A 23,313-nucleotide genomic window follows, 5' to 3' on the forward strand; every position below is an offset into this window, starting at 1 on the left:
GCGCCGCGGGAGGAGATTCGGGGGCGGACCGCTCCAGTCCCTCTCCGAGGCCGAGAAAGCGAGGACCGAACCGTCTTCGACTTCCCGCCCTTCCCGCAGTGTTGGCTTCTGGATTCACCGCAGATTTCAGCGGGAAGAACTGGTACCTCCGAGCCGCCCCACCTCTCGAACCAGGACGCGGCGGCGGCCCTCGTGGCTCGCTCCACCCTCCATCTGGTCTCGGGAGCACGGAATCCCATGCCACTCCCCTCCTTCCAGCCCCTTTGACCAGGAAAGCCACCTCTTCGGCCCCCCAGACCCCTGCTCAGCCCGTCGAGGAAGGTCTCTGCCTGGCTTCACACCGCCAGAGGCTGAAGGCGGCCTCTTGGGTCCTCGTTTCTCACAAGTTAACAATACCCTCGGCCTTCTTTCCAATATAAGCGCTAAGGCGGTGCGCTTAGCAGCTGTTACAAAGTTTTCCAAGCACTTTACTAGTTTTATCTCCCCACCTCTATGGGAAGAGATCTTTATTTTAGGAGACATCTACAGCCCAGTAAGTTAACTTTCTCAGCTCACAAAGCTATGGAACAGCAGCACAGGGTATGTATGAACCCAGTTCTAGTTTTGTAGCTCATTTTCCAGGTGGTGGTCGGTCATCCTGGGTCCCGAGCACCTAAGGCACAACAAGCACACGGAACATGGCTCTTCTGTAGGATACCCGACACACTCACCCACCTTCACCTACACCCACACTGAACCAGAGCACTAAAATACAAGGAAATTTTTATTTTCAATTTTCATCAAGAAATTTGCTGTGGTTTTTATGCTTTTGGTTCTTTTCCTTTTTTTTTTTTTTTTTTTTTTCCACTTTATTTCATTCTAGCTGCTCAGTGGCTGGAGCCGCTGGGTTCCTGGTATTAAAAAGATGCCAACAGAGGTAGCTGTGTCTCGCCCAGGGGCCCGGCCCACTCTGAATACCCCAAAAAAGGAGAAAAAACACAAAATAAACCAACAAAATAAAACCAAAAGGAGGAAGAAATTCAGATCATTTTCTTCAAGCCTGGCGGGAACCCACAACAGTTTGTGTGTAACAGGCGTTACAGTGGGGAGAAGCCAGGGCCCAGAAGAAGGCCAGCCCGCCAGCTCCCTGCAGATGGCGCCGGCGCTACTGCTGCATGTCTCTCCAGCAGGAAGGGCACCACTGCCCCTCACTCCCCCCTTCCCCAGTGCACTGGGGGCTGTTCCTTTACAACACGGAAGATGGGGCAGAAGGAAGGAGAGGGTCTCTCAGGCCCCCCGGGGAGAAGCTGGGCAAGGGAAAGTGAGGAAGGTCACTGCTCAGCGGTGGAGGTGGTATCATAGATCCGGATCTTCACTGCTGCTGGGCTACCTATAGGAAAAAAGCCAAAGGGGTCAGAATTCCAAACCACAGGATCTACCCAATCCCAAGGGAACTCCCTGGTAAGAGCCCCACCTGCCCAGTATATGAAACTCGGGACCGAGAGCAAAGTTACAAGTTCCAGTATGGCTCTGCTGAAACAGGTGGCCAGAAGACAGGGGTCTACCTGCTGTGGAGTAGGTTCAGGTGCTCGGTTTGCCAGGCGGCTGAGAATGTTACGCTCTGACATCTGTAGCCTCACAGCAACTGGGGGAATCCGGGCAATAGTGGCTGGGAGTCGAGTCACATCAGCTTTCATGTCACTCAGCAGTTCTTCTAGCTGTTTCAGAACTGCACAAGGAAATACAGAAGGTGAGCTGTGGTCGTCAAGACTGAGAACCTTCTTACCCGGCCCCTCATTACTTCTCAGTGACCAAGCGAGTGATGTGCTGGAATGCTGGAGTACTATGCTCCAATACTGGAGTACTGTTTCTCTTGAGTCACCTGACCAGCCTCCACCACACTCAAATTCTTATTTCTCAGATTCCAGTTCCAACTGTCCATGATGCTATGTATCTTTACATTCTTCAACCCTCACTAACCTTGCTCCCTTACTGCTCTATTTTCTCCACTCCTTGAGAGATTTCTATGGTTTCCTTTTCTCACCATCTTTCCTCTCCACCTTTTGGAGCTCTCTTCCTTCCTGTTTATATCAGCCTTCTTTCCCTCATTTCGCCCTCCACCCCTCTTCATGTTTTAATTTTTTTTCCCCAAAGATTTTATTTATTCATGAGAGAAACAGACATAGGCAGAAAGAGAAGCAGGCTCCCTCTGGGGAGCCTGATGCAGGACTTGATCCCAGGATCACGACCTGAGCCCAAGGCAGACGCTCAACCACTGAACCACCCAGGTGCCCTGAATTTGACAGGATCTTAAATCACCAGAAGTTACCTCTACAGTAAGCCAGTAACACCCTATTATTCTGCTTTGCTTTCTACCTCGAAGAACTTGAATATATTAAGAGCCAAAGAACTAGTGTCCTGGATTGCCCCTAAGATACTAGCTTTCCAAGGAAGAAGGCAAAGATCCCCAGCACATCCTAAGCACCCAGACAGAGGGGCTCTAAAAACGGTTTGGAAACCAGGAGTAACTATGTGTGAGGGAGAGGTAGCAGAAGGAAGCTGAGTCAGCAGGAGGCAGGGGAGCCACTGGCTACCTTTGTGCAGGACCGCATTGGCTGGCTTGTTTCCTGCCATTGACTCCTTGGACAAGTGCTGGTGACTCTCCGCCAAACACTCCACCTCAGCAAAGCGCGTGTTTAGGGCCATGGAAGGGTGGGAGGGGTCTTCTGACATGTTCAGGTAAGCTGCCCGACGCAGCTGTTCCTCAATCACCAGGGCTTGTTCTAAGAGCTGGAGGATAAAGAGCAGAGGGGAGTTGCACTGACGCTCACTTTGCTTATTTCTGATGGGCCTTTCCCAATCTATAAAGAAACTTACAGATGGCTCCCCCACACCCAAGCCCTTCAACACTGTGTTTTTTTATCCCCATTTGGAAATCCATGTTTTTAAAATTCTTTGCCCTTCATGAATTCAGTTATACAAAAATGTTAAAATATCTAGAAAATAGAGCAGATAAAAAACTAAGATCATAGTAATTGCACCTCCTACAGATACTTGTTAAACATGTTGAGGTTCCTTGCATCTGTATTTTTTATGTAACTGAGATCACTCTGTACACCTGTTTCACTCAAAGTTCCATAGTAAAAACCTTCCTTTATTATAACTGCCCTTGATAAAACATGATTTTTTAATGATTGCATGATAGTCTGTCCTATGGATATACCTACCACATCATGTTGTTTAAGTGGTTTTATGTTTTAAGAGTATTTGTGTTTTTTTTTTTGTCTCCGTATCTTACTCCCATTCCTTTCTTTCCCAACAAGCAGTGCTTCTAATATACTTACCACATGGCTTTGTGCAGGTATTCCTGAAAACTGAGTATTGTTTCATGTGTGCATTTCTAATTTACAGAATGTTGTTGTTCTATACACATAAAAACCTTTTATTCCTTTCCCCACTTTAGTTCTTTTTAAAATGTTCAATTTATGTTGTTCTATCATATATATTTCATTCCTTCTAACTGTTGCTTAAAATGCTCCATGTGAATCCACGTTTTACCTATCTACACTCCCAGTCGATGTCCCAGGCAAGCATCTAGGTTATCTCCAGGCCCCACCACCAAAAATCATACTGCAATGAACACTTACACGTGTCACCTGATGGAGCTATGTAAAAGGTTCTTTGCAATATATTCCAAGAGACAGAATGTTGATTCAGAAGTTATAAGACTTAATTTGCTCAAGTATCCATCCACTGGTTCTTAAAGACAATAAAGCCATTAGGGGTCAGGAAATAGGACAGTATGAGAATAATGGGCTATTGTTTCTTCTACAAGATGTGTTCCAATGAGCAGAGTAATTTATCCCCAGACTGACCAAGCACCTACTTTCAATCTACATGCCCTGTTTCCTTCACCAACTGCCTCCTGTCCCAAACTATGACCCTTCCCCAGGATCATCAGCCCTTGGCTTGCTGTTCTTTTAAAGCACTCCCTTAAGTGATTTCTCCGCTCCCAGTTCAGCCAGCCCCTCCGTACAAAGGATCTGATGCTTTTCGAACCTGCATTTCAAGCACTGAGTGTTCTGATCTCACTCATGTATGATCATTCTTTGATCCCACGTTTGGGGCGGGGGGATGGGTAGTGGGAGGATATTAGCACTTTTCTAAAACTGAACTTACTCTTTTCTACACACTGCTCCGTCTCCTCACTTCCCTGATCTGCCAATGATAATTTTTCTCAGCGACTCAGGCTCAAATTTTAGTTTTTAATCTCAAATCCATTAAGTCAAGAGTCAGCAAACTATGGCCTACGGGCCAAATCTGGCCTACTGTCTGTTTTTGTATGGCCCAAGAGTGGTTTTTTACATTTTTAAATGACTGGAAAAATAGTTTGTGGCACTTTATGAAAAAAACATGAAGTTCAAATTTTCATGTCAGTAAATAAAGTTTTATTGGAACACATTCCCACTTGTTTATAACCTGTGGCTGCTTGCACACTATGACACAGTATTTGCAACATGTGTATCCCTCAGAGCCTAAAATAGTTATCATCAGGCCCTTTAAGAGAAAAGGCTTACTGACTGCAATAAATCAGTAAATCCTATCAATTATTTGGTATCTGATTTCCTTTATTTCATCCTTTTCTTTTCTTTTTTTAAACATTTTATTTATTTATTCATGAGAGACACACAGAGAGGCAGAGACATAAGCAGAGAAGAAGCAGGCTCCATGCAGGAAGCCTGATGTGGGACTCAATCCCGGGACTCCGGATCACACCCTGAGCCAGACAGATGTTCAACTGCTCAGCCACCCAGGCATCCCGCCCTTTTCATTTTCTACAAAAAGCATCACAGCCCAGCCTTACACCTCCTGACTATATGACAGTTCTATCATCTTATGAATGTTCTATTTCCATTTCCCTTAGTTGTATTACAACTCTTCACAAACCTTCAATGGCTGCCCAACTCTTATCAGGTGCCAAAAACCCACCTACTAACCTCTACTTCTTACCTTGCTCTCTAATCTACCTCCCACCATCACCCAACACAAGTGTTTTCTACAGCCCAACTGGGTTGTTTCCAAACTCTGTAGGCTCTGCTGCCTCTAGGCCTTTGCCCTACTTCATCCTGTTGATTCAAACAGCCTTCTGCTTCTATCCAGCTATTTCTATGACATTAATCAAAATTTAATTCCAATGCCGCCTTCTCCATGAAGCCATTCAAGGAGCTCTCTCTGGATTCCCCAAAATTCCCCCTGGAGAACTTTCATACGGATCTCTCCCAATACATAGAGTGGCATTCATTTGCTCACACATTTGCCTCTACCTTAAACTAAAAGCTCCTTGAAAACAGGCACCGTGCCTCATTTGTCTTTGTATCCTTGTGCTACTCACTGCTTGGCACATGATATCTAACGGTTAGTGTACATTTCTAACTCCCCCAGTGATACTCAGCTTAAAACCCACGACTTATCCACTGGTACCCCATTTTGACAAGTCTACACACTAGTTGCCCTCAACATATATTTGCTGAATTCCAGACTGAGACTCCTCTCAGTCCTGGGCTTACTAACCCTAGTGATTCTGAGAATGAAGCTCTACCTTCACATCGACTCTTTGCATCCACCCCACACACCCCTTATCCAAACAGGGTCTCTCAAACCTAGGAAAAAAAAGTACCACTAGCCCACTGACAGCCTTCCCTCTTCAGAGATCCAATTCAGTCCTACCTCTCCATCTTTCCTAACACTCTAACCTATTCTGTTCCCCTGATATATCCATGTCATTTATTAGTTTACATTTCTTTTATTTATTTGTTTTTTTTAAGTAGGCTCCATGCCCAACATGGGGCTGAAACTCACAACACTGAGATCAAGAGTCCTATGCTCTATTGACTGAGCCAGGCAGGTGCCCCTTCTTCTGTGTCATTTATTAGGCACAGTCATCTTAGGCCCTTAAAGAGCTAATCTTCAAGTCTGTCCTGTTGTGTTTTTTTAATTTTTAATTTACTTATTTTAAGGAATCACTACACCCAACATGGGGCTGAAACTCACAACCCTAAGATCAAGATCACGTGTTCTCCAGACTGAGCCAGCCAGGTGCTCCTATGTCTTTAGTTCTAATATTTAAGATACTTGGGAGCAATACAAAGAGTTAAGTAACAGGAGGGTGAAGAGACACCCTCCTCTACAGTCCCTTCTGCATTTCAAAGGCTGTCACTTCAATACTATATTCCTCCCTATCCTGCTCACCTTGAACCTTCGGGCTAGAAACTTATTCTTGATCTCTAAGAAATTGCCACGATTCATTTCACCCTTGAAAGGTTCATTGAGGATGGCATAGCGTGGGTCATTCTGGATGTCCTGCCACCGGGCATAGCCATGGCTATTGGAAAATTGCTCAGGAAAAACAAAACAAGGAAAGCAGAAACTTCAAACAGTAGGACCTTCAGAACCCTTTACCAAGAACCTCAGCCCAGACTCCAGCAAAGGATACTTTATGATGCCAGCCAGCAGCCAGTAGTCGTGCCGCCGATGCCAAATCTCGTAAGTCTTCTTAGTGACTGTGGCTGCCCGCTCCTCATTCTGCCAAAGGGAGTGCAACTCTGAATAGGAATTTGGGGAAGGTGGAGAAGAACAAGAGAGGCAAATATCTGTAAGAATTCAAAAAGCTATTTATTCCTGGCCCACAGATGCCATCTTAGGAGTAGGCCTCTGGCTTTCTAACATAGAGTCAGAGGAATGTGCAATCAACTTGGCAGTCCCTTATCTGGTAGAGGTAAAATCTTTGTATCCTGGCCTCTGACAAGAACCCTACTTTCACTTCAGATCCTTCTAACCCCAGTTGGTCCCTCAATGTCATACCAGTAAAACCACCATCTGCAATATTGAACATGAAACGTTGTTTGATATTTTTTTTCTGCTTCTCATCATTCAGGTCCTTGGGGGTCTCTCCATTCTGAAGCATCACCTCTTTTTTCTCTTCTTCTTCTTTTTTCTCTTCTACAGGATATGCAGAAAAAAAATGTCAGCTCCAGACAAAAGCATAGCACCTTGGTCCTTACCCACAGCACTATATGCTCTAAGCATGCAGCCACCTTCACCCTTTCTCCACACAGGTATTTCTCAAACCCAGAAAAATGTCACTGGCCCGTGACAATCATATGTAGGGACAGTTGGGAGTCTTTTAGCTTGGGATTAAATAGTTATATGGGTGTGAGAAGCCAGGGGGTGTACCAGAGATAAAGTCCTTGCATCTAGTTTTAGAGTCCTTTTTAGTCACGATCAGCTTCTCCAAACACTCACCTTTGTCCTCTACCACAATGGGGGTCAGATCTACTGCTGACTTCTCTTCTACCTTCTCCACGTCAGCAACACCTGGGGGGAACAGATGGGATTTGAGAGTATATAAAGAACGTTCTGGGGTGCCTGGCTGGCTGTCGTTAGAGCATGCAACTCTTGATCTCGGGGTTGTGAGTTCGAGCCCCATGGTGGGTACAGGTTACTTAAAAATAAAATCTTTATAAGAAAATAAAAATAAAGAAGATTCTCCTCTGTCCCACACCAGTTAAGACTGGGGGACAGTCTTAACCCCAAATCTCAATGACTAACATCATAAAAAATGTCTTAAGGGATTAAAAACCCTCAATATAAAATCAAGGGTAGGGGATTCTCCAGGGTGTCACTTCCTCCTGACCTTTCCTTAGCCCAGCTAGAAGTACCTAAGTTTCACAGGGATCTGGATGTAATACTTGGAAATGTGGATACCTTTGGGCTCTGTCTCCATTGGTTCCTCTGTTCTCTCCTTCACCTCCGCCTTTTCTACTTTCTCCTCAACCTCAGGAGGTTCAACAAGGACTTTTTCATCCTCTGAGGCAGGGGCAGGGGGTTGTGTACACTTCAAAGGAAAAAGTACATAAGTTGAGGCAGACAGGCCAGCAACTGAAAAGATGAATGGGCTTCTTCATTTATCTTCCGTATGGCATCCGGTCACCCCCATCTCTTACCTCAACAGTGGCCTCCGGAGCTGTAGATTTAACCTCCTTTTCTCCTTCTACACTCTCTTCTTCTTTGAGGCTATTCTCCTCTATTTTTATCCCATCCTCTGCAGACCAATAGAAGGCAATTAATTAGGAAGAAAGTTCTAGATCAGAGAGAAGGTCATGCCTTCTCAGTTGGTCTTATCTTAAAATTGTCCTCTCGTGCCTTTAAGAGCCAGCCCTATTCTTAGGACGGCTCTCCTAAACTGAGAGGGAGATTGCTGTGTGTCCTGCCAGACTCCTCTGTCAGAGCTCAATACAAGGGAGCAGAAGAAACACTGGCAAGGACCAAAAAAAAAAAAAAGAAGAAGAACAGAAAAGGATAGACAGTACAGACAGACTTACCAGCAGGTGGAGCAGGTGCAGGGGTATTGGGTTGTGTGTCCCCCGGAGTGGAGGGTGTAGGAGTCTTTGGAGAAGGTGACCCTGGCTGGGACATTTTCTTATTTTCTTCTACTTCAGCAAGCTCAGGCATGCTCCAACGCCCATTGACATGTTCAAACTCCTGAACCTGTAGCAATGGGACAGGAAGGTGAAGACCAATTCCAGCTCTAGGCTCCTCTCCCGTTTGTCCTCTAGTTTCCCGTAGAAACTCTGAACAATGCAGAGAGGCTTAGGGCTCACCTTCTTTCGAATCAAGGACATGACACCAATCCTGGTAAGGACATGCTGGCGAGACAAGCCTTCTCGGGGGACACCATCAGCAAAGGTCTCAGCCCCATCTGCTCCTGGCTCACATAAATGTCGCATGAAAAGAGATACGTAAGCCCTGTAGCAAAGAAGTGAGAAAATGAGTTCAACAGCAATCAGGCCAACTCCTAGAGGAGATCTTTCCACCAAACAACTCTGGCTCCATCTTAAGATAAAGCTGCCATCACACTGAAGGCCAGTTCTCCAGAACCCACACCATGCCCCAGGTTCTCCTCTAGGGAAACTAGGAACACAAGGAACCCTATTATTAGTGGTTACACCCACCAACTTCAACAGAGGAACCTGCCTGTTTCCGTGTGCAGCCTTGACTAGTACCATGGAACCACCAGAGATCAGAAGTTTTTGCTCTACCATCAGTCATTCCAGCTCTCCACTTACTTGAACTCTTTCTCTGATTTGCCTCGCAGATCTCTCACAAGCCACTGGGTGGTAAAAGCATCCTGAGGTGGCATCCCATACCGCATAATTGCATTAAGAAAGGCTTTTCGCTGGCGAGCATTAAAGCCAAGTACCTAGAGGAAGGAGGAGCCTAAGTGAGAGGGAGTAGGCCTTACTCCATCGATGACCAAGTATCTAGCACTCACCCACCCCACCTTAGAACCAAATGGCACTTACTTCGATATTTCCACCAACACGAGCCAACAGAGGAGGCAATGGCTTATCTTTATCATTCCGCAGGCCCTTACGGCTGGGCCTGCGGGGAGCTGCAAGAAGAAAAGGATGTGTGAGTGATGCTGGTAGGGGTGTGAAACAAAGCAATATTTAAAAAGTCAGCAGAAAGGCATAGCTCTCACCTTCTGAACGTTCATCAAAGTCTTCATCACCTTCCTCTGAGGCCACTGAATAATCGGACTGGTTGTCGGACTGGTCGTCCTGCCAATCTGGAGGGAGAGAGGGCAGATGAGCGGGGCCCACTGCTCTAGTGGAACGGCCCATGGGTGGGGGGCGGGGCCGGCCACACACACCTCGGTCCTCCTGGGAGCCATCATTGTAGTTGACCTGTTTACGGATTCTTTTTCCTTTGCCCAAATTTCGGGCTAGATCTTCTTGCTGCTGCTCATAATGGTGCCGCAGCAATTTCTCCCAGTAGTCAGGATCCACACTTTCTTCCTGTTTTATGATTTCTCGTTCTACCTCCTCTTCCTCCTGGGACAGAGGGAGGGCCAGGACTCAGGGGTGCTGAAGTCAGCACCACCAGCTACCCCTGGTCCTCACAGTTCCCATTCTGCTAGCTCCTTTTCAGGACTGGGCTCTGAAATACTTTAGTGTGCCTCTTTGGACCTAAGAACTTAAAAGGAAATTTAATCGACAGGACATCGCTCCTCATTACGTAGAGATTAGCAGTCAACATAACTAAAGAAAAACGTGAGATGATGCTGTTATCACAAGAGAAGGATGAAGAGAGTATGCTTTCTTCTAACCCCCTTTGCAGATACCTATATGGTTGGAAGGCAGCAAAATGTAGAGAAGAAAGGTTAGCAAGGCAGAATGGAAGGTCTTCTGAAATACTGTAAAAGATTTCATAAGACATAAAGTAGAAGAGTCATAAGCTCTTTTGTTCTTCGTAACTTCATTAAAGTTTGCCAACTGTGTGCAAAAAACAATCCAGCAAATTATACAAACATATCCTCTTAGGTCCCAATAATGTTTATGTTCCTCTGAAAGTCTTATTTTCTTCAGACACTTCAGGACCAGCAACTGATTCCAAATCTCTTACATTAGTACAAAACCACTACAAACAGCATACTAGCAGAAAGCACCTAAATGTCCATCATTATGGAACTAACCAAATAAACTCCTGGTGATAAGAAGTGGGCAAAATGGGTAAAGAGGGTCAAGAGGTATAAACTTCCAGGTACAAACAAGTCCTGGGAATGCAACACACAGCACAGTAACTACAGTTAGTAACACTGTATTACATACTGGAAAGCTGCTGACAGTAGATGTTAAAAGTTCTCATCACAAGAAAAAAAAACAAAACATATAACCATGCATGTTAACAGATGTTAATTAGACTTATCATGGTGATCATTTTACAAAATATATAAATATAAAATCAATTTGTTGCACACCTGAAACTCACATTAATTATGTACCTCAATTTTTAAAAATAAATCATGGTACTTCCAAATAAGGATATATATTATACAGCCCAAAAAAAGGGGTGGAAGGGGGGGTGAGGGGAGAAAGCTGGCTGGCTCAGTCAATAGAATATGCAACTTTTTTTCTTTTAGATTTTTATTTATTTATCCATTAGAAGACAGAGAAGCAGAGAGACAGAAGCAGAGGGAGAAGCAGGCTTCATGCAGTGAGACTGATACAGGACTCATTCCAGGACCCCAGGATCATGACCTAGGCCAAACAAAGGCAGACACTCAACCACTGAGCCACCCAAGCGCTCTGAACATCCAATTCTTTTTTTTTTAATTTTTTTTTCTTTAAAGATTTATTTATTTATTCATTCATGATAGACATAGAGAGAGAGAGAGGCAGAGACACAGGCAGAGGGAGAAGCAGCCTCCATGCTGGGAGCCCGATGCGGGACTCGATCCCGGGTCTCCAGGATCGCGCCCTGGGCCAAAGGCAGGCGCTAAACCGCTGAGCCACTCAGGGATCCCCTGAACATGCAATTCTTGATCTCGGGGTTGGAAGTTTGAGCCCCATGGTGGGTACAGACTACTTAAAAAAATAAAACTTTGTTTTTTTTTTAAAGAGGAAGGAAGGTCTTTATGTAATAATTTGGACTAAATCTCAAAGATTCATTTATTCATTTTTAAAATATTTTATTTACTGAGAGTGCAAGCGGAAGAGGTAGAGGAAGACAGCGAGCAAGAGAAACCCAATAGGTTCCCCACTGAGCACAGAGCCCCACACTGGGCTTGATCCCAAGACCCAGAGATCATGACTAAAGGTAACATCAGTGGGGATCCCAGAAGGCCTGCCTTCTGCCCAGGGCGTGATCCTGGAGTCCCGGGATCAAGTCCCAAATCAGGCTCGCTCCACGGAGCCTGCTTCTCCCTCTGCCTGTGTCTCTGCCTCTCTCTCTCTCTCTGTCTCTCATGAATAAATAATTAAACTCTAAATAAATAAGTAAATAAATAAATAAATAAATAAATAAATAGTGACATCAAGAGTCGGATGCTCAACCACCCAGGCACCCCTAAATCTCTAAGATTTATTAAGTGGACAAAACCAAAATACATTATGTATAACAAACTCTACTTTGTGTTTTTTTAAAAAAAGGGAAGAGTGCCTGAGTGGCTTAGTAGGTTAAGCATCCAATTCTTAATTTCGGCCCAGGTCAAGATCTCAGGATTTTTGAGATTCAGCCCCATGTTAGGCTCTGCGCTGGGCATGGAGCCTGCTTAGAATTCTCTCTCTACTTCTCCCCTGCCCCACTGTACTTATGTGCTTTCTCACTCTTAAAAAAAAAAAAAAAAAAAAAAGGAAAAAGGTGTTTGTAAGCACATGCATGTGTGCATATAGATGGACAAATATGCACATAATTTGTATGCACATAAAATACCTTTAGAAAAATATACAAGAAACTGGGGCACTCGAGTGGCTCAGTCCATTAGGCATCTGCCCTCAGGTCTTGATCCTAAGGGCCTGGGATTGAGCCCTGCACTGGGCTCCCTGCTCAGTGGGAGCCTTCTCCTTTTGCCTCTGCTGCTCCCCCTGCTTGTGTTCTTTCTCTTGCTCACTCTCTCAAATAAATAAATAAATAAAATCTTAAAAAAAAAAAAAAAAAAGAATAGAAAAGAAAAACATACAAGAAACTGAAAAAAATCAGTTATCCCCAGGGAGGGAACTAGATGAGAAAGTGATTCCTTGTATCTTTTGAATGTGAATTACTATTTATTCAAAAAATATGTTTTAAAAATATTGTAAACAGCCAAAGCAGCCACTTATGAGAGAGGGCCATTTGTGTACCTGAGTAGTTGAGAGCAGAGGTCAACAGTGGGCGAACCACCCTCCCTTCCCAAACACCCAGCATGTGCTGCCCTAGTCAATCACACAGCCCCTGCCATGACCGAAACAGGGAGCACCTCACAGAAGGGCTGTCATGATTAAACACTGCTGGTCCGTAGAGCCAGGTCAGACTTTTTAGCCGCCACTACCCACAACAGAGGCTGGCGGCATCACCTCCAGAAGGGAACAAAGGTAACAGGTATATATCAGACAAGCACAGCAAGGGAGATGGTTCTGAATGGGAAAGATGAGAAAAGAAAAGATAGCAAATACTGCCAGAAATCTACGCCAATTCAAAGAACCCTGAGTTAAGTGGTCTAAAGGGGACCAGAAAAAAAAATAAAATAAAATAAAATAAATAAAGGGGACCAGAAGAGAAAGTGATTTTTTTTTCCATTTTATACTCTATTTTTTTTTGGGGGGGGGGGAATTATTAAAGAAACCACGCATTTATCAGTTTTAGGTTTTCTTGTTGTTGTTTTGTATAAGAGACCAAGTAAAGGAAAGGAAGAGAAGAAGGGAAAACAATTCTAATGTTTTTAAAAAATACAGGGAAATGAGTTGGTTAGATAAGTATCTCATCTCTTGCCTTTTCTCCAGAGACTTGATAACAATCAAAAGTTAATTCGTAGGGTTAATAAAATGAGTTAGTGAAAATGAGATTCTGAAGAGGAAGAACTAATACAGATAAGTTTTGAGTAGGAAATTTAGCTGTGAGTTTTCTGACAGCCATGGCAAAAATGAAAATGCGATTGCCCGTATGTGATAGTATTTATTTTCAAAGAAAGAGGTTTATCAGTTCATCAATGTACTGACTTACGTACAGATGTTTTCCTCTTGGATCAAATACCATCCTGGTCTCAGTAACAATTTCCAGACCAATCACCAAGCATAGCATTGTCTTGGACTCATACTCACCCCCATCTCTTCTTCCCGCACCACATACTGGGCCACTTTGAATGAGCTCAAGTATTCATTCATGCCCTGCAGTTCTGTGTCTTCTGTCTCATCTTGGTTACGGTCCAGAAGTCGCTCAATGGCCTTATCATCATAGTGGATAACACTGCTATCTTCCCCCTCTTTGTTGTCTCCTCCTGTAAAGAATCAGGGGTCCACACCCTCAAAGTCAGCTTCAGCAGCTGCAGTGGTAAAAGCACATCTTAGAAGACCCTAGGTCCAAGTCTCAGGACCCTAAGTATCAAATATACCCTTTAGAGAGGCCAAGCCCCGCACCAAAACAAGTTCCTGACCAGCTCACCTCCATCTGTGGCTTCATCCTTAAATAGTTCCTCAGTGCCAAACTTGAGGATGTCATCAAGCTCTTGTTTGGACATGGATCCAGTCTTGGAGCCCAGCCCAGGCCGAACCACTAGATGCGTCAGCATCATCTTCTTCTTTGCCACCTGCGTGATGCGCTCCTCCACTGACGCACGGGTCACAAATCGATAAATCATCACCTTCTTATTTTGCCCAATACGGTGAGCTCTGCTAAAAGCCTGAAGTTGGGTACACAACAAAGCCAGAAATTGAAGTAACCATATTTTCCTGCTTCTGCTGTTGCCTTGATGTCCACATAATAAGCTAAATCCAGCACAAGGCAAGAGCTGCAACTTGCTTTCAAATGAACTACCCCCCTGGGCCCCACCCTTTATCATGTTACCCCAAATAAGACCATAGCTAATCCAAACTCTCTGGCTCATGTGATATAAAAGACATAGAAAGAATCTACTGTTTCCCCCCTGAAACAACTAATTCCAGATGGTAAAGCCTTCACAGAGAATACTTGCATTATACTAGTAAGTTACTGTATATGAAGGCTGCTACCTCTGCTCACCTGGATGTCATTATGGGGGTTCCAGTCAGAGTCATAGATAATAACTGTGTCAGCAGTGGCCAGATTGATTCCAAGGCCCCCAGCCCGCGTGGAAAGCAAAAAGCAGAACTGTTGAGCACCCGGTGCTACAAAAGGAACCAAAACACCATTATTAGTGTCTCCTGAATTCCAATTAATAAATGTAGAAGAAATGTCAGAAATATAAAACATCATCAGGCAAACACCACAGTAGTAAATCACTATAAGCAAGGTCCACGGATGGATGCTGAGATCAATGTGCAAGTTTAAGGAGAAACAGTGTAAGACCACAGTCTCAAATACCTCCCTCATCCAGTCATGGAGGTGAAAGGCACAGCACAGGAAATACAGGGATACTATAATAGTGTTGTATGAAGACAGATGGCAGCTACACTTGTAGTGAGCATAACTCACAGTTGTCTAATTACCACCCGGCACACCTGATACTTTACTGTGTCAACGATACGTCAATTAAAAAAAAAAAAGATATCAATTATAATATGAAAAAGAGTACAGTAGAGATACTAAGTAGATACCACCTGAACTGAGTGATCAAGGTTAACATCACCAGTAATGGAACATTATCAATATCATGTCCTCCCTTTGGTATGATGCAATGAAAAGAACATAGCATTGCTTTTATGGCATTCTTGCCCAAACTGTCTAATAAGCTCAACCTACTCAAGAGAAAGCATCAGACAAACCCAAACTTAGAGACAGTCCAGAACAACTAACTAGTGATCCTCAAAAGTATCAACAGCATGATAGCAAAGGAAAGAATGAAGAACTGTCACAGAGAAGAAGAGACACAATAACCAAATCCAATGGGAGATCTGGTATTGGATCCTGAAATAGAAAAAGGACATTAGGAGGAAAACTGGTGACATTCAATTAAGGTCTACAGTTTTAGTTACAAGTATGACATCAGTCATCACATCCTGCTTTTGACAGTTGTACTGTGGTTATATAAGCAGTTATTATTAAGAGAAGTTGAGTGAAGAATATATGTGAACTCTGTATTATTTTTTGCTACTTTAAAGTCCAAAATTAGGGGCACCTGAGTGGCTCAGTAGGTTAAGCGTCTGCCTTCAGCTCAGGTCATGATCCCAGGGTCCTGGGATCAAGCCCTGTGTTGGGCTCCCTGGTATCCCAGGAGCCTGCTTCTCCTTCTCCCTCTAACCCTCCACCTGATTGTGCTCTCTCATTCTCTGCCAAATAAATAAATAAAATCGTAAAAAAAACAAAAAACAAAAACAAAAAGAAGTCCAAAATTATTTTAAAATAAAAAGTGAGGGGGTACTTGGCTGACTCAGTTGGAAGAGCATGTAATACTCAATCTTGGGGTCACGAGTTCAAGCCCCATGGTGAGTACAGATATTAATAAAAAAAGTTAATAAACTTTCTAGGGGATCCCTGGGTGGCTCAGCAGTTTAGCGCCTGCCTTTGGTCCAGGGAGTGATCCTGGGGTCCTGAAATCGAGTCCCACATCAGGCTCCCTGCCTGCATGGAGTCTGCTTCTCCCTCTGCCTATGTCTCTGCCTGTGTGTGTGTGTGTGTCTCTCATGAATAAATAAAATATTAAAAAAAAAACTTTCTAAAAAAATTAATTAAATTAAAAATAAAGAGGAGGAGGAGGAAGAGCGGCAGCTACTGAGAGACAAGTCTGCTATGAATGGCTCAGTTGAGTAAGTCCTGGTCCCTCTCTGGGCCTCAAGATACAACAAAGAGGGTTAAATGAAAGCTCCTCGTATATCAAAAAGGATGAAGACGAGGCAGCCCTGGTGGCTCAACGGTTTAGTGCCTGCCTTTGGCCCAGGGGGTGATCCTGGAGACCCTGGATCGAGTCCCATGTCGGGCTCCCTGCATGGAACCTGCTTCTCCCTCTGTCTGTGTCTCTGCCTCTTTCTCTGTGTGTCTCTCATGAATAAATAAATGAAAAAAAAAAAAAAAAGGATGAAGACTCCAAAGGAAAAAATTATCTGCTAGGAAAAGCCCAATACATTCAATCAAGGCATTCAAAAGCTTTACTCTTTCACATCAATTGACAAAAATCCTAAAGAACCACACAGAAAAGCAGGCATACAAGAACAAATGATCCATGCAAAGTCGTGAGTGAATGAGAACATACAGACTGAAGCCACTCCTCCTCACTTACCATTGAAGCGGTCAATGGCCTCTTGCCGCATATTCCCAGTAATCCCACCGTCAATACGTTCATACTTATAACCTTCATGTTCCAAGAAATCTTCTAATAGGTCTAGCATCTTGGTCATCTAGAAAAGAAGCACAGTTTAATTAAGGGGAAGTCAGATGACAATTGCCTGCCTCATCTCACTAAGGGCTGTCTACCGTTTTCTTAAGCTCCCAGCCCAGCCCACAAAATACCTGAGAGAAGATGAGTACACGGTGCCCACCCTCCTTAAGGTTCTTGAGCATCTTCTGTAGCAGCAATAATTTCCCAGATGCTCGAATTAGGGCACTGCCATCATACATGCCATTAGGCATTTTAGGGGCTTCCTGAGGAAAGCAGCACAAAAGAGAAAAACATTGAACCAAATGGAGCAACTCCAGCCCAGTGAGGAGCAAGAGGAGGCACAGCATACCATTGCAGCCACGGGAAAGAGGTACGGGTGGTTGCAGCACTTCTTCAGATCCATCACCACATTTAGCAGAGAAACTTGGTTGCCACCACCTCGAGCATTGAGTGCTTCAAAGTTTCGAGTGAGAATGTACTTGTAGTATTTCCTACGTGGATAAGACAGAAAGATCAGACTCAAGAGCTTTTATAGGACTCCTAACTTCACATGACTCATAATACCATCCCAAAGTCTGAGATCTCCCTCCCAACATACCTCACTTTGGGACCTAACAGATGGAACCCTAATAAGCACCAGCACCACCATGTTAAATAAGGTATTCAACTAAATAAGAACTATGGCATCAAGTTTCTGGAGATCTTGCTTGCGCTGGTCACCAGATGCCCTGAAGCAAAGTATAGGGAGGAATCGGAAGCACTCTTCAGACTAGTAGGTATCTAACTACTTTTACAAAATGGAGTCGATGCTTCTGAACCTTCTGACTCACTTCTGCATGGGGCTCAGCTCCACACGCACTATCAGTTCTGTCTTGGATGGCATATTCTTGAACACATCAGCTTTGAGACGCCGCAACATATGAGGGCCCAGCATATCATGCAGTTTTTTAATCTGGTCCTCCTTGGCAATGTCAGCAAACTCCTCCAAGAAGCCTTCTAAATTGCTTCAGAAAGAAAGGAAAGTGATATAGGAAATGGGCAACAGGAAGATTTGAAGCAGAATTATCAGCTGATTATGGAGAAATGTACACTTACTGGAATCTCTCAGGGGTGAGAAAGTTGAGCAAATGAAACAACTCTTCTAGATTGTTTTGTAACGGAGTCCCAGTCAGCAACAGCTTGTGTTGGAGTGAGTAACCATTTAAGACCCGGAAGAACTGAAGAAGCAGACGGAGAAGGTAAAATTCAATGAAAAGAGGGCTCTGGTAAATCTCTGCAAACTGAGCTGTTTTGCTGCCCAATAGTTAAGCCCTCCCCACCCCGCATCTCTATCTCCCTTTTAAGGCCTGGCCACCAAGGGGAATCCCAAGTGAGGAGGGAAGGCAGAGAGACCACTTGACCCTTTCCTCTCCTCCTAGGTCCCCTCTTAATGAGTAGGTGGTACCAGAAAACTCAAACCAGGGGCCATAACCTCCCTCCCTTCCTTCACCTTTGACTGATTGTTCTTGAGACGATGCGCTTCATCCACGATAAGGCAGGCCCAATCAATGGAACCCAAGATAGCCATGTCAATGGTGATCAATTCATAAGATGTCAGCAGCACGTGGAATTTCACAGATGCCTCTTTCTACACAAGGAGTAGACCTGGTCACTAATGTTCAACTCCTCCAATGCAGGTTAACCCAAGAGACTTATGGGTCTTTCCTCCTCCCAATTGTTATCCTTCTGCCTCACCTCAGGGACTGAGGTCAGAAGAAGCAGTAAGCCCACAGCAACAACTCCCTCTAGGGTGCTCTCCCTACCACTGAGATACCTTCATACGAGAGGCTTTCTTGCCACCACGAATGGCGTTGTCTTCAAAGGAGAACTCATTCTCTCGGATGATGGCACGGCTGTCTTTGTCACCCACATAGGTCACCACATACATATCTGGAGCCCACATTTCAAACTCCCGCTCCCAGTTGATGATGGTAGAAAGAGGGGCACTGACTAGGAAAGGGCCTTTGGAATGACCCTTGGAGAAAGAAGAAAAGTGGCAGAGTAAGGACTGAGGGCCCCAGCATACTACTGGCCTAGCACCCATCTCTACCACTGCCCACAAAGCCAGCCAAGGACCGGCATGTGTGCTGCTCCTACCCTTGCCTTTCTCTACGTACGTAAACGCCTTGCCTACTTCCCACAGCACAGCCACCTTTACAGAGAGTTTAAAATCTGAGCCTTTCCTGTATGTCTTTCCATGCTAATTCCACTCACAGCTCTCTTTATCTCAACAGGTATTTATTCCTCCAAGACTGAGGCTCTATGCATCTACCACTGACTCTACCCAGGTTGCCATCTCCCCAGTCTATCTCTGTGGACATGTGTCTACCTGACTGTCATTCAACAGTGTTCTTCAAGTTTTGTGACCGGGATCCCTGGGTGGCGCAGCGGTTTAGCGCCTGCCTTTGGCCCAGGGCACGATCCTGGAGACCCGGGATTGAGTCCCACGTCGGGCTCCCGGTGCATGGAGCCCGCTTCTCCCTCTGCCTGTGTCTCTGCCTCTCTCTCTCTCTCTCTGTGTGACTATCATGAATAAGTAAAAATTAAAAAAAGAAAAAAAAATTAAAAAAAAAAAAAAAAGTTTTGTGACCAATTTTTCCTTCCTTTTCCTCTCTCCTCAAAATGTGAAACGACCACAACACAAAATACCCACACAAAAAAACTAACAGCCCCAGCTTTCCTACCTCCTTGTAGAGAGAATAGAGGAAGACTGCTGTCTGGACAGTCTTCCCAAGGCCCATCTCATCAGCCAAGATGGTGTCGGTGCCTTGAGCCCAGGAGAAGCGCAACCAGTTCAAGCCCTCCATTTGATAGGGGTGCAGGGTTCCCCCTGTAGCATCCAGGTACTCTGGCTGTCGCTCATACTTCACTGTTGGCTGAAGGATGAAATGAAGGAAGTCAAGTGCCGGCAAGAACTCCCTTCCGTAAGATAACAGATGCTTGCTCCTCACACATCCTCACTAGATTCTTAAGAGCCACAAAGATTGTGGGGGGGGGAAAGATCCCCAACAGCTATTGTAACTTTGTGTTTGATTTAGGGTCCTCCAGGAAGGCAACTAACCTGTCAGACAGATGGGAGATCTTGATCCTACAGATCCCTGAAAGATACATCGTAGCCTCCCTAGCAATACAGTAATTCTGCTAAGCAAGGTTCACCTGGTAAATAATCGTATGTTCCCCCTAGGGTCGTCTTTTTAACCTTAACAGCCCTTACATTATATTACACAAATAAAACCCAGAGGAACTGAGCCATTGAATTATGAGTCAGAAGACCCAGGTTCCAATACCAGTTTCATAAAAGTGTAGTTGTGTGACCCATCCCTAGATAATACTTGCTCAATCACAGGAAACACCATCTCCTATGTTTTTATTTTTGATGATGCAAGAAGAAAATGATTCTAGCATATCCCTGGTTTAGAGCTGTGGAGAAGTAGGGAAGCATTCTACTCTGAAGTTACTATTGGCAGAGCATCAGTAAGAGCAACATCAGAGGACTAGAGCACATGAGATTTATCCTCCTACCCAACAAATTCTACCCTTTCTTCTGCCCCAACTCACATCAACTGTAGGAGTTTCAGGAGGCCTCTCCAACTTCCTCAGCTTCACCTTCTTGAGCTTCTTGCCTGGTCGTCCTTCCTCACCCCTCATTAACTCCCTAAAGAAGACAAACATCACACAGCTGTCTAGAGTCCTTTTCTCAATAAGAACAAACTCCACACCTCAGCAAAGCTGCCCACCTGTGGTTCCAATAGCTCTGCTTGAAGAGGTCGTAGTCCTGTATCTCCACATCCTCACTCTCCCAGGATGCCTGATCGTAGGGCAAGTCCCGCCATTTGATCAAGTAGTGGACGTGGCCCTTCTTGTCCACACTACAAGGTCAAGGAGAAAAAAATCTTCAGAGCCAGAAGGCCATGCCTCACTCTCAAAAAGTGCCAATAATGGGTATTCCAAACTAGACTTCTAGGAATGCCAGATGCCACATGTAATCAGAGTCTACTACACAGTCTTTGGACCTAAAATTACATCTAATCTATAGTCTTCTCCTGTGGCTCAAATACCAGGATTCAGTCAGTTAATAATATATCAAGTACACATCTCTTCCAAGTTTAAATCACCGGTGACATCCATTTTCTTAATCCCTTGGGCAGCAGTCTCTCAATGGATATGCTGCCTACCTCCAATATGCCCAAGACCACCACCAGTCTGGCCCAGCTCCACTGGTACCTGTGGTTGAGAATTCGGTGGATCATCATCCACTCAGGTTTTATGCCATAGCGATAGAAGCGTTCCTCCATTTCTGCAAATTTAGGGTCTTTGTTCTTACGCTTCCGGCTCTTCTCTTCATCACCACCAAAGTCCCCAGAAGGTGGTTCATCCATATCATTCTTCCGCTGATAGTTTCGGAACATCACCTGACAGTGCAGCTCCAACTGCAGGCAGAGAGGATAGCAGTCACCAAGGAGTGGCATCCGTTCCTTCCATCCACAAGGCTATTTCTCACGACCCTCTTCCCTGCAGCCCCCAGATCTCTAGCCTATCCCAGGTTTACCTGCAGTTCAGATACCCAGGAGCAGTGCCAATAAGACATGCCTTGCCACTTCACAAAGAATTGCCGCTCTGGCCGCCCCTCCAGGGGCTTGGGAGAGGGAGTATTGGGATCAGCATCTGGAGGCCGAGGCACTGGTGTGGGAGATGGTGGCTGACCCCATTTCCAGATTAGAATCTTCTGAACTTTGCCCTTAAGAGCTGGACACTGAGAAAAAAAGAGGATTCAACACCAAATCATTACCAAGAGGAGGAAATGACACAGTTGGGAACCTGACTCTTGGTTTTGGCTTGGGTCATGGTCTCGGGGTCATGGGATCGAGGACTCTGCTTGAGTTGCTCTCCCCACCTCCACCCTTGCACCCCCACTCGTGCACGTACATGCTCTCACTCTCTCTCTTAAATAAATAAATGATAAAAAAATAAATAAAAATTTAAAAAAAATTAAAAAATAAAAAAAATAGAAATAAATAAATGATAAAAACTTTAAAATCTCAAAAAAAAATTTTAAATCTCATTTCAAGAAGGACCACTCTAAGTAAATAATAATAGAACTCCTGCTCTACTTCTGGACTTCATCCAGTACCTGAGTGACCCTATCGCTACTATATGTTTAACAGGGACAGTAACTAGACTTCAACAACAACCCAGAACAAGGAAAGCACAGAAAGCCCCAAGACTTGGATCCCAAAATTCCTCTCATAACCAACTGACAAGCAATTAAGTGACTCTACTAACCATTCTAAACTACTAAGACCTCGGGGCACCTGGGTGGCTCAGTTGCTTAAGCATCTGCCTTTGGCTTGGGTCATGATCCCAGGGTCCTGGGTTCCAGCCCCATGTAGGGCTCCCTGCTCAGCAGGAGTCTGCTTCTCCCTCTTCCCCTGCTCTTCCCCTTGCTCATTCTCTCTCTCTCTCAAATAAATAAGTAAAATCTTTTAAAAAATAAAGTAAAATAAAATAAGCTACCAAGACCTCAAGGCTGGGTGCCAAGACAGGGTGGATGCTCTAAGCTAGAAGCACAACCCTTAAGAGAGCTGGCAAAACATCAACTCCTCTATTCAAAGTTAGTCCTACGTTTTCCCAGACTATATGAGAAAGGAAAATAACTTGTCTCAGGGCTAAAAAACAAAGAGTTCTCCAATGACCTCTCCTGCACCTCAGCACCCCCCCCCTCCCCAAGCCGACACATGAAAGAGGTATACCCTTCTGCTAGACTGCACTACCCACACCTCCCACCTTTGCTGGGGTCAGTCACTCACCGTACAACGGGGACAGAGCCATTCACCATTAGGGATCTCTGGCAGTGGGGGGTTCAGGCAGTGGATGTGGTAAGATGAAGGACAAGTGTCGCAGCAGAGCAACTCCCCACCATCCTTACAGACACGACAGAATTCCATATGGTGGTCATCCTCCTCTTCAGGGTCTCCTCCAACCTCTTCCAGGATCTCCTCACCCTCTGAATTGTCCTCTTTAGCCTCCCACTGGATGCCTTCCTTCTCCTGCAGTAAAGGACCAGAGTCAGATCACCACCCCCCCCCCACCCACCCAAATCAGAACCACACCCATCATTCTTTTGAATGCTTCCCAAAGTCCACACCAGGAACACCACCCAGGCCCAAAAAAACCCCATCATCCCACCCTTCCTCTCAAGGGTTCCAAAGGGCCACACAATGGCCAGGTACTCACGCAGTGTGGACAGCTCCACTTGCCCTCAGGAGCCTTCTCCATATCCGGATCCAGGCAGACCATGTGGTAAGCTCGGGGACAGGTATCACACAGGATGATCTCACCGCCTTGCTGGCACACCTCGCAATAGTCCTGGTGGTCTGTCTCATAACCATCCACAGCAGTCACCTCCTCCTCGCCTGGGCAAGGAAGAGGGAAAGCCCAGTTATTAGAAAAAAACTACCTCCCCCCGCCCC

At 44.9% G+C, this 23,313-nt stretch overlaps 1 protein-coding gene and 1 non-coding gene across 9 annotated transcripts in view; both read right to left on the reverse strand.

Annotated features, from left to right (window-relative positions):
- Positions 1 to 471: 471 nt before the first annotated feature.
- The window catches only part of CHD4 (chromodomain helicase DNA binding protein 4), a 29,693-nt gene continuing 6,851 nt past the window's right edge, over positions 472 to 23,313 (reverse strand). For 2 of the 8 annotated variants that reach the window (XM_038576579.1, XM_038576576.1), the window contains exons 9-40: positions 23,078 to 23,256; positions 22,651 to 22,890; positions 21,393 to 21,596; positions 21,068 to 21,273; positions 20,581 to 20,712; positions 20,402 to 20,498; positions 19,528 to 19,719; positions 18,618 to 18,818; positions 18,294 to 18,431; positions 17,900 to 18,021; positions 17,635 to 17,808; positions 17,154 to 17,295; positions 16,936 to 17,067; positions 16,706 to 16,823; positions 14,533 to 14,657; positions 13,957 to 14,194; positions 13,617 to 13,792; positions 9,692 to 9,872; positions 9,521 to 9,607; positions 9,342 to 9,430; positions 9,105 to 9,238; positions 8,640 to 8,784; positions 8,361 to 8,526; positions 7,983 to 8,080; positions 7,744 to 7,873; positions 7,282 to 7,353; positions 6,841 to 6,978; positions 6,473 to 6,581; positions 6,229 to 6,361; positions 2,571 to 2,769; positions 1,545 to 1,708; positions 472 to 1,369 (exon numbers count right to left, since the gene is read on the reverse strand). In XM_038576579.1, the coding sequence (XP_038432507.1) occupies positions 1,352 to 1,369; positions 1,545 to 1,708; positions 2,571 to 2,769; positions 6,229 to 6,361; positions 6,473 to 6,581; positions 6,841 to 6,978; positions 7,282 to 7,353; positions 7,744 to 7,873; positions 7,983 to 8,080; positions 8,361 to 8,526; positions 8,640 to 8,784; positions 9,105 to 9,238; positions 9,342 to 9,430; positions 9,521 to 9,607; positions 9,692 to 9,872; positions 13,617 to 13,792; positions 13,957 to 14,194; positions 14,533 to 14,657; positions 16,706 to 16,823; positions 16,936 to 17,067; positions 17,154 to 17,295; positions 17,635 to 17,808; positions 17,900 to 18,021; positions 18,294 to 18,431; positions 18,618 to 18,818; positions 19,528 to 19,719; positions 20,402 to 20,498; positions 20,581 to 20,712; positions 21,068 to 21,273; positions 21,393 to 21,596; positions 22,651 to 22,890; positions 23,078 to 23,256 (4,679 nt within the window). In that variant the 3' untranslated portion in view covers positions 472 to 1,351. Of the gene's footprint in view, positions 1,370 to 1,544; positions 1,709 to 2,570; positions 2,770 to 3,626; positions 3,739 to 6,228; positions 6,362 to 6,472; positions 6,582 to 6,840; positions 6,979 to 7,281; positions 7,354 to 7,743; positions 7,874 to 7,982; positions 8,081 to 8,360; positions 8,527 to 8,639; positions 8,785 to 9,104; positions 9,239 to 9,341; positions 9,431 to 9,520; positions 9,873 to 13,616; positions 13,793 to 13,956; positions 14,195 to 14,532; positions 14,658 to 16,705; positions 16,824 to 16,935; positions 17,068 to 17,153; positions 17,296 to 17,634; positions 17,809 to 17,899; positions 18,022 to 18,293; positions 18,432 to 18,617; positions 18,819 to 19,527; positions 19,720 to 20,401; positions 20,499 to 20,580; positions 20,713 to 21,067; positions 21,274 to 21,392; positions 21,597 to 22,650; positions 22,891 to 23,077; positions 23,257 to 23,313 lie in introns of those variants that run through there. The other 6 variants (XM_038576580.1, XM_038576577.1, XM_038576581.1 and 3 more) reach the window with 5 other exon arrangements.
- On the reverse strand, positions 8,167 to 8,306 carry LOC119866500. The gene has a single exon (XR_005380245.1).

The sequence above is a fragment of the Canis lupus genome, chromosome 27 (assembly GCF_011100685.1).
Source record: "Canis lupus familiaris isolate Mischka breed German Shepherd chromosome 27, alternate assembly UU_Cfam_GSD_1.0, whole genome shotgun sequence".
Taxonomy (NCBI): domain Eukaryota; kingdom Metazoa; phylum Chordata; class Mammalia; order Carnivora; family Canidae; genus Canis; species Canis lupus.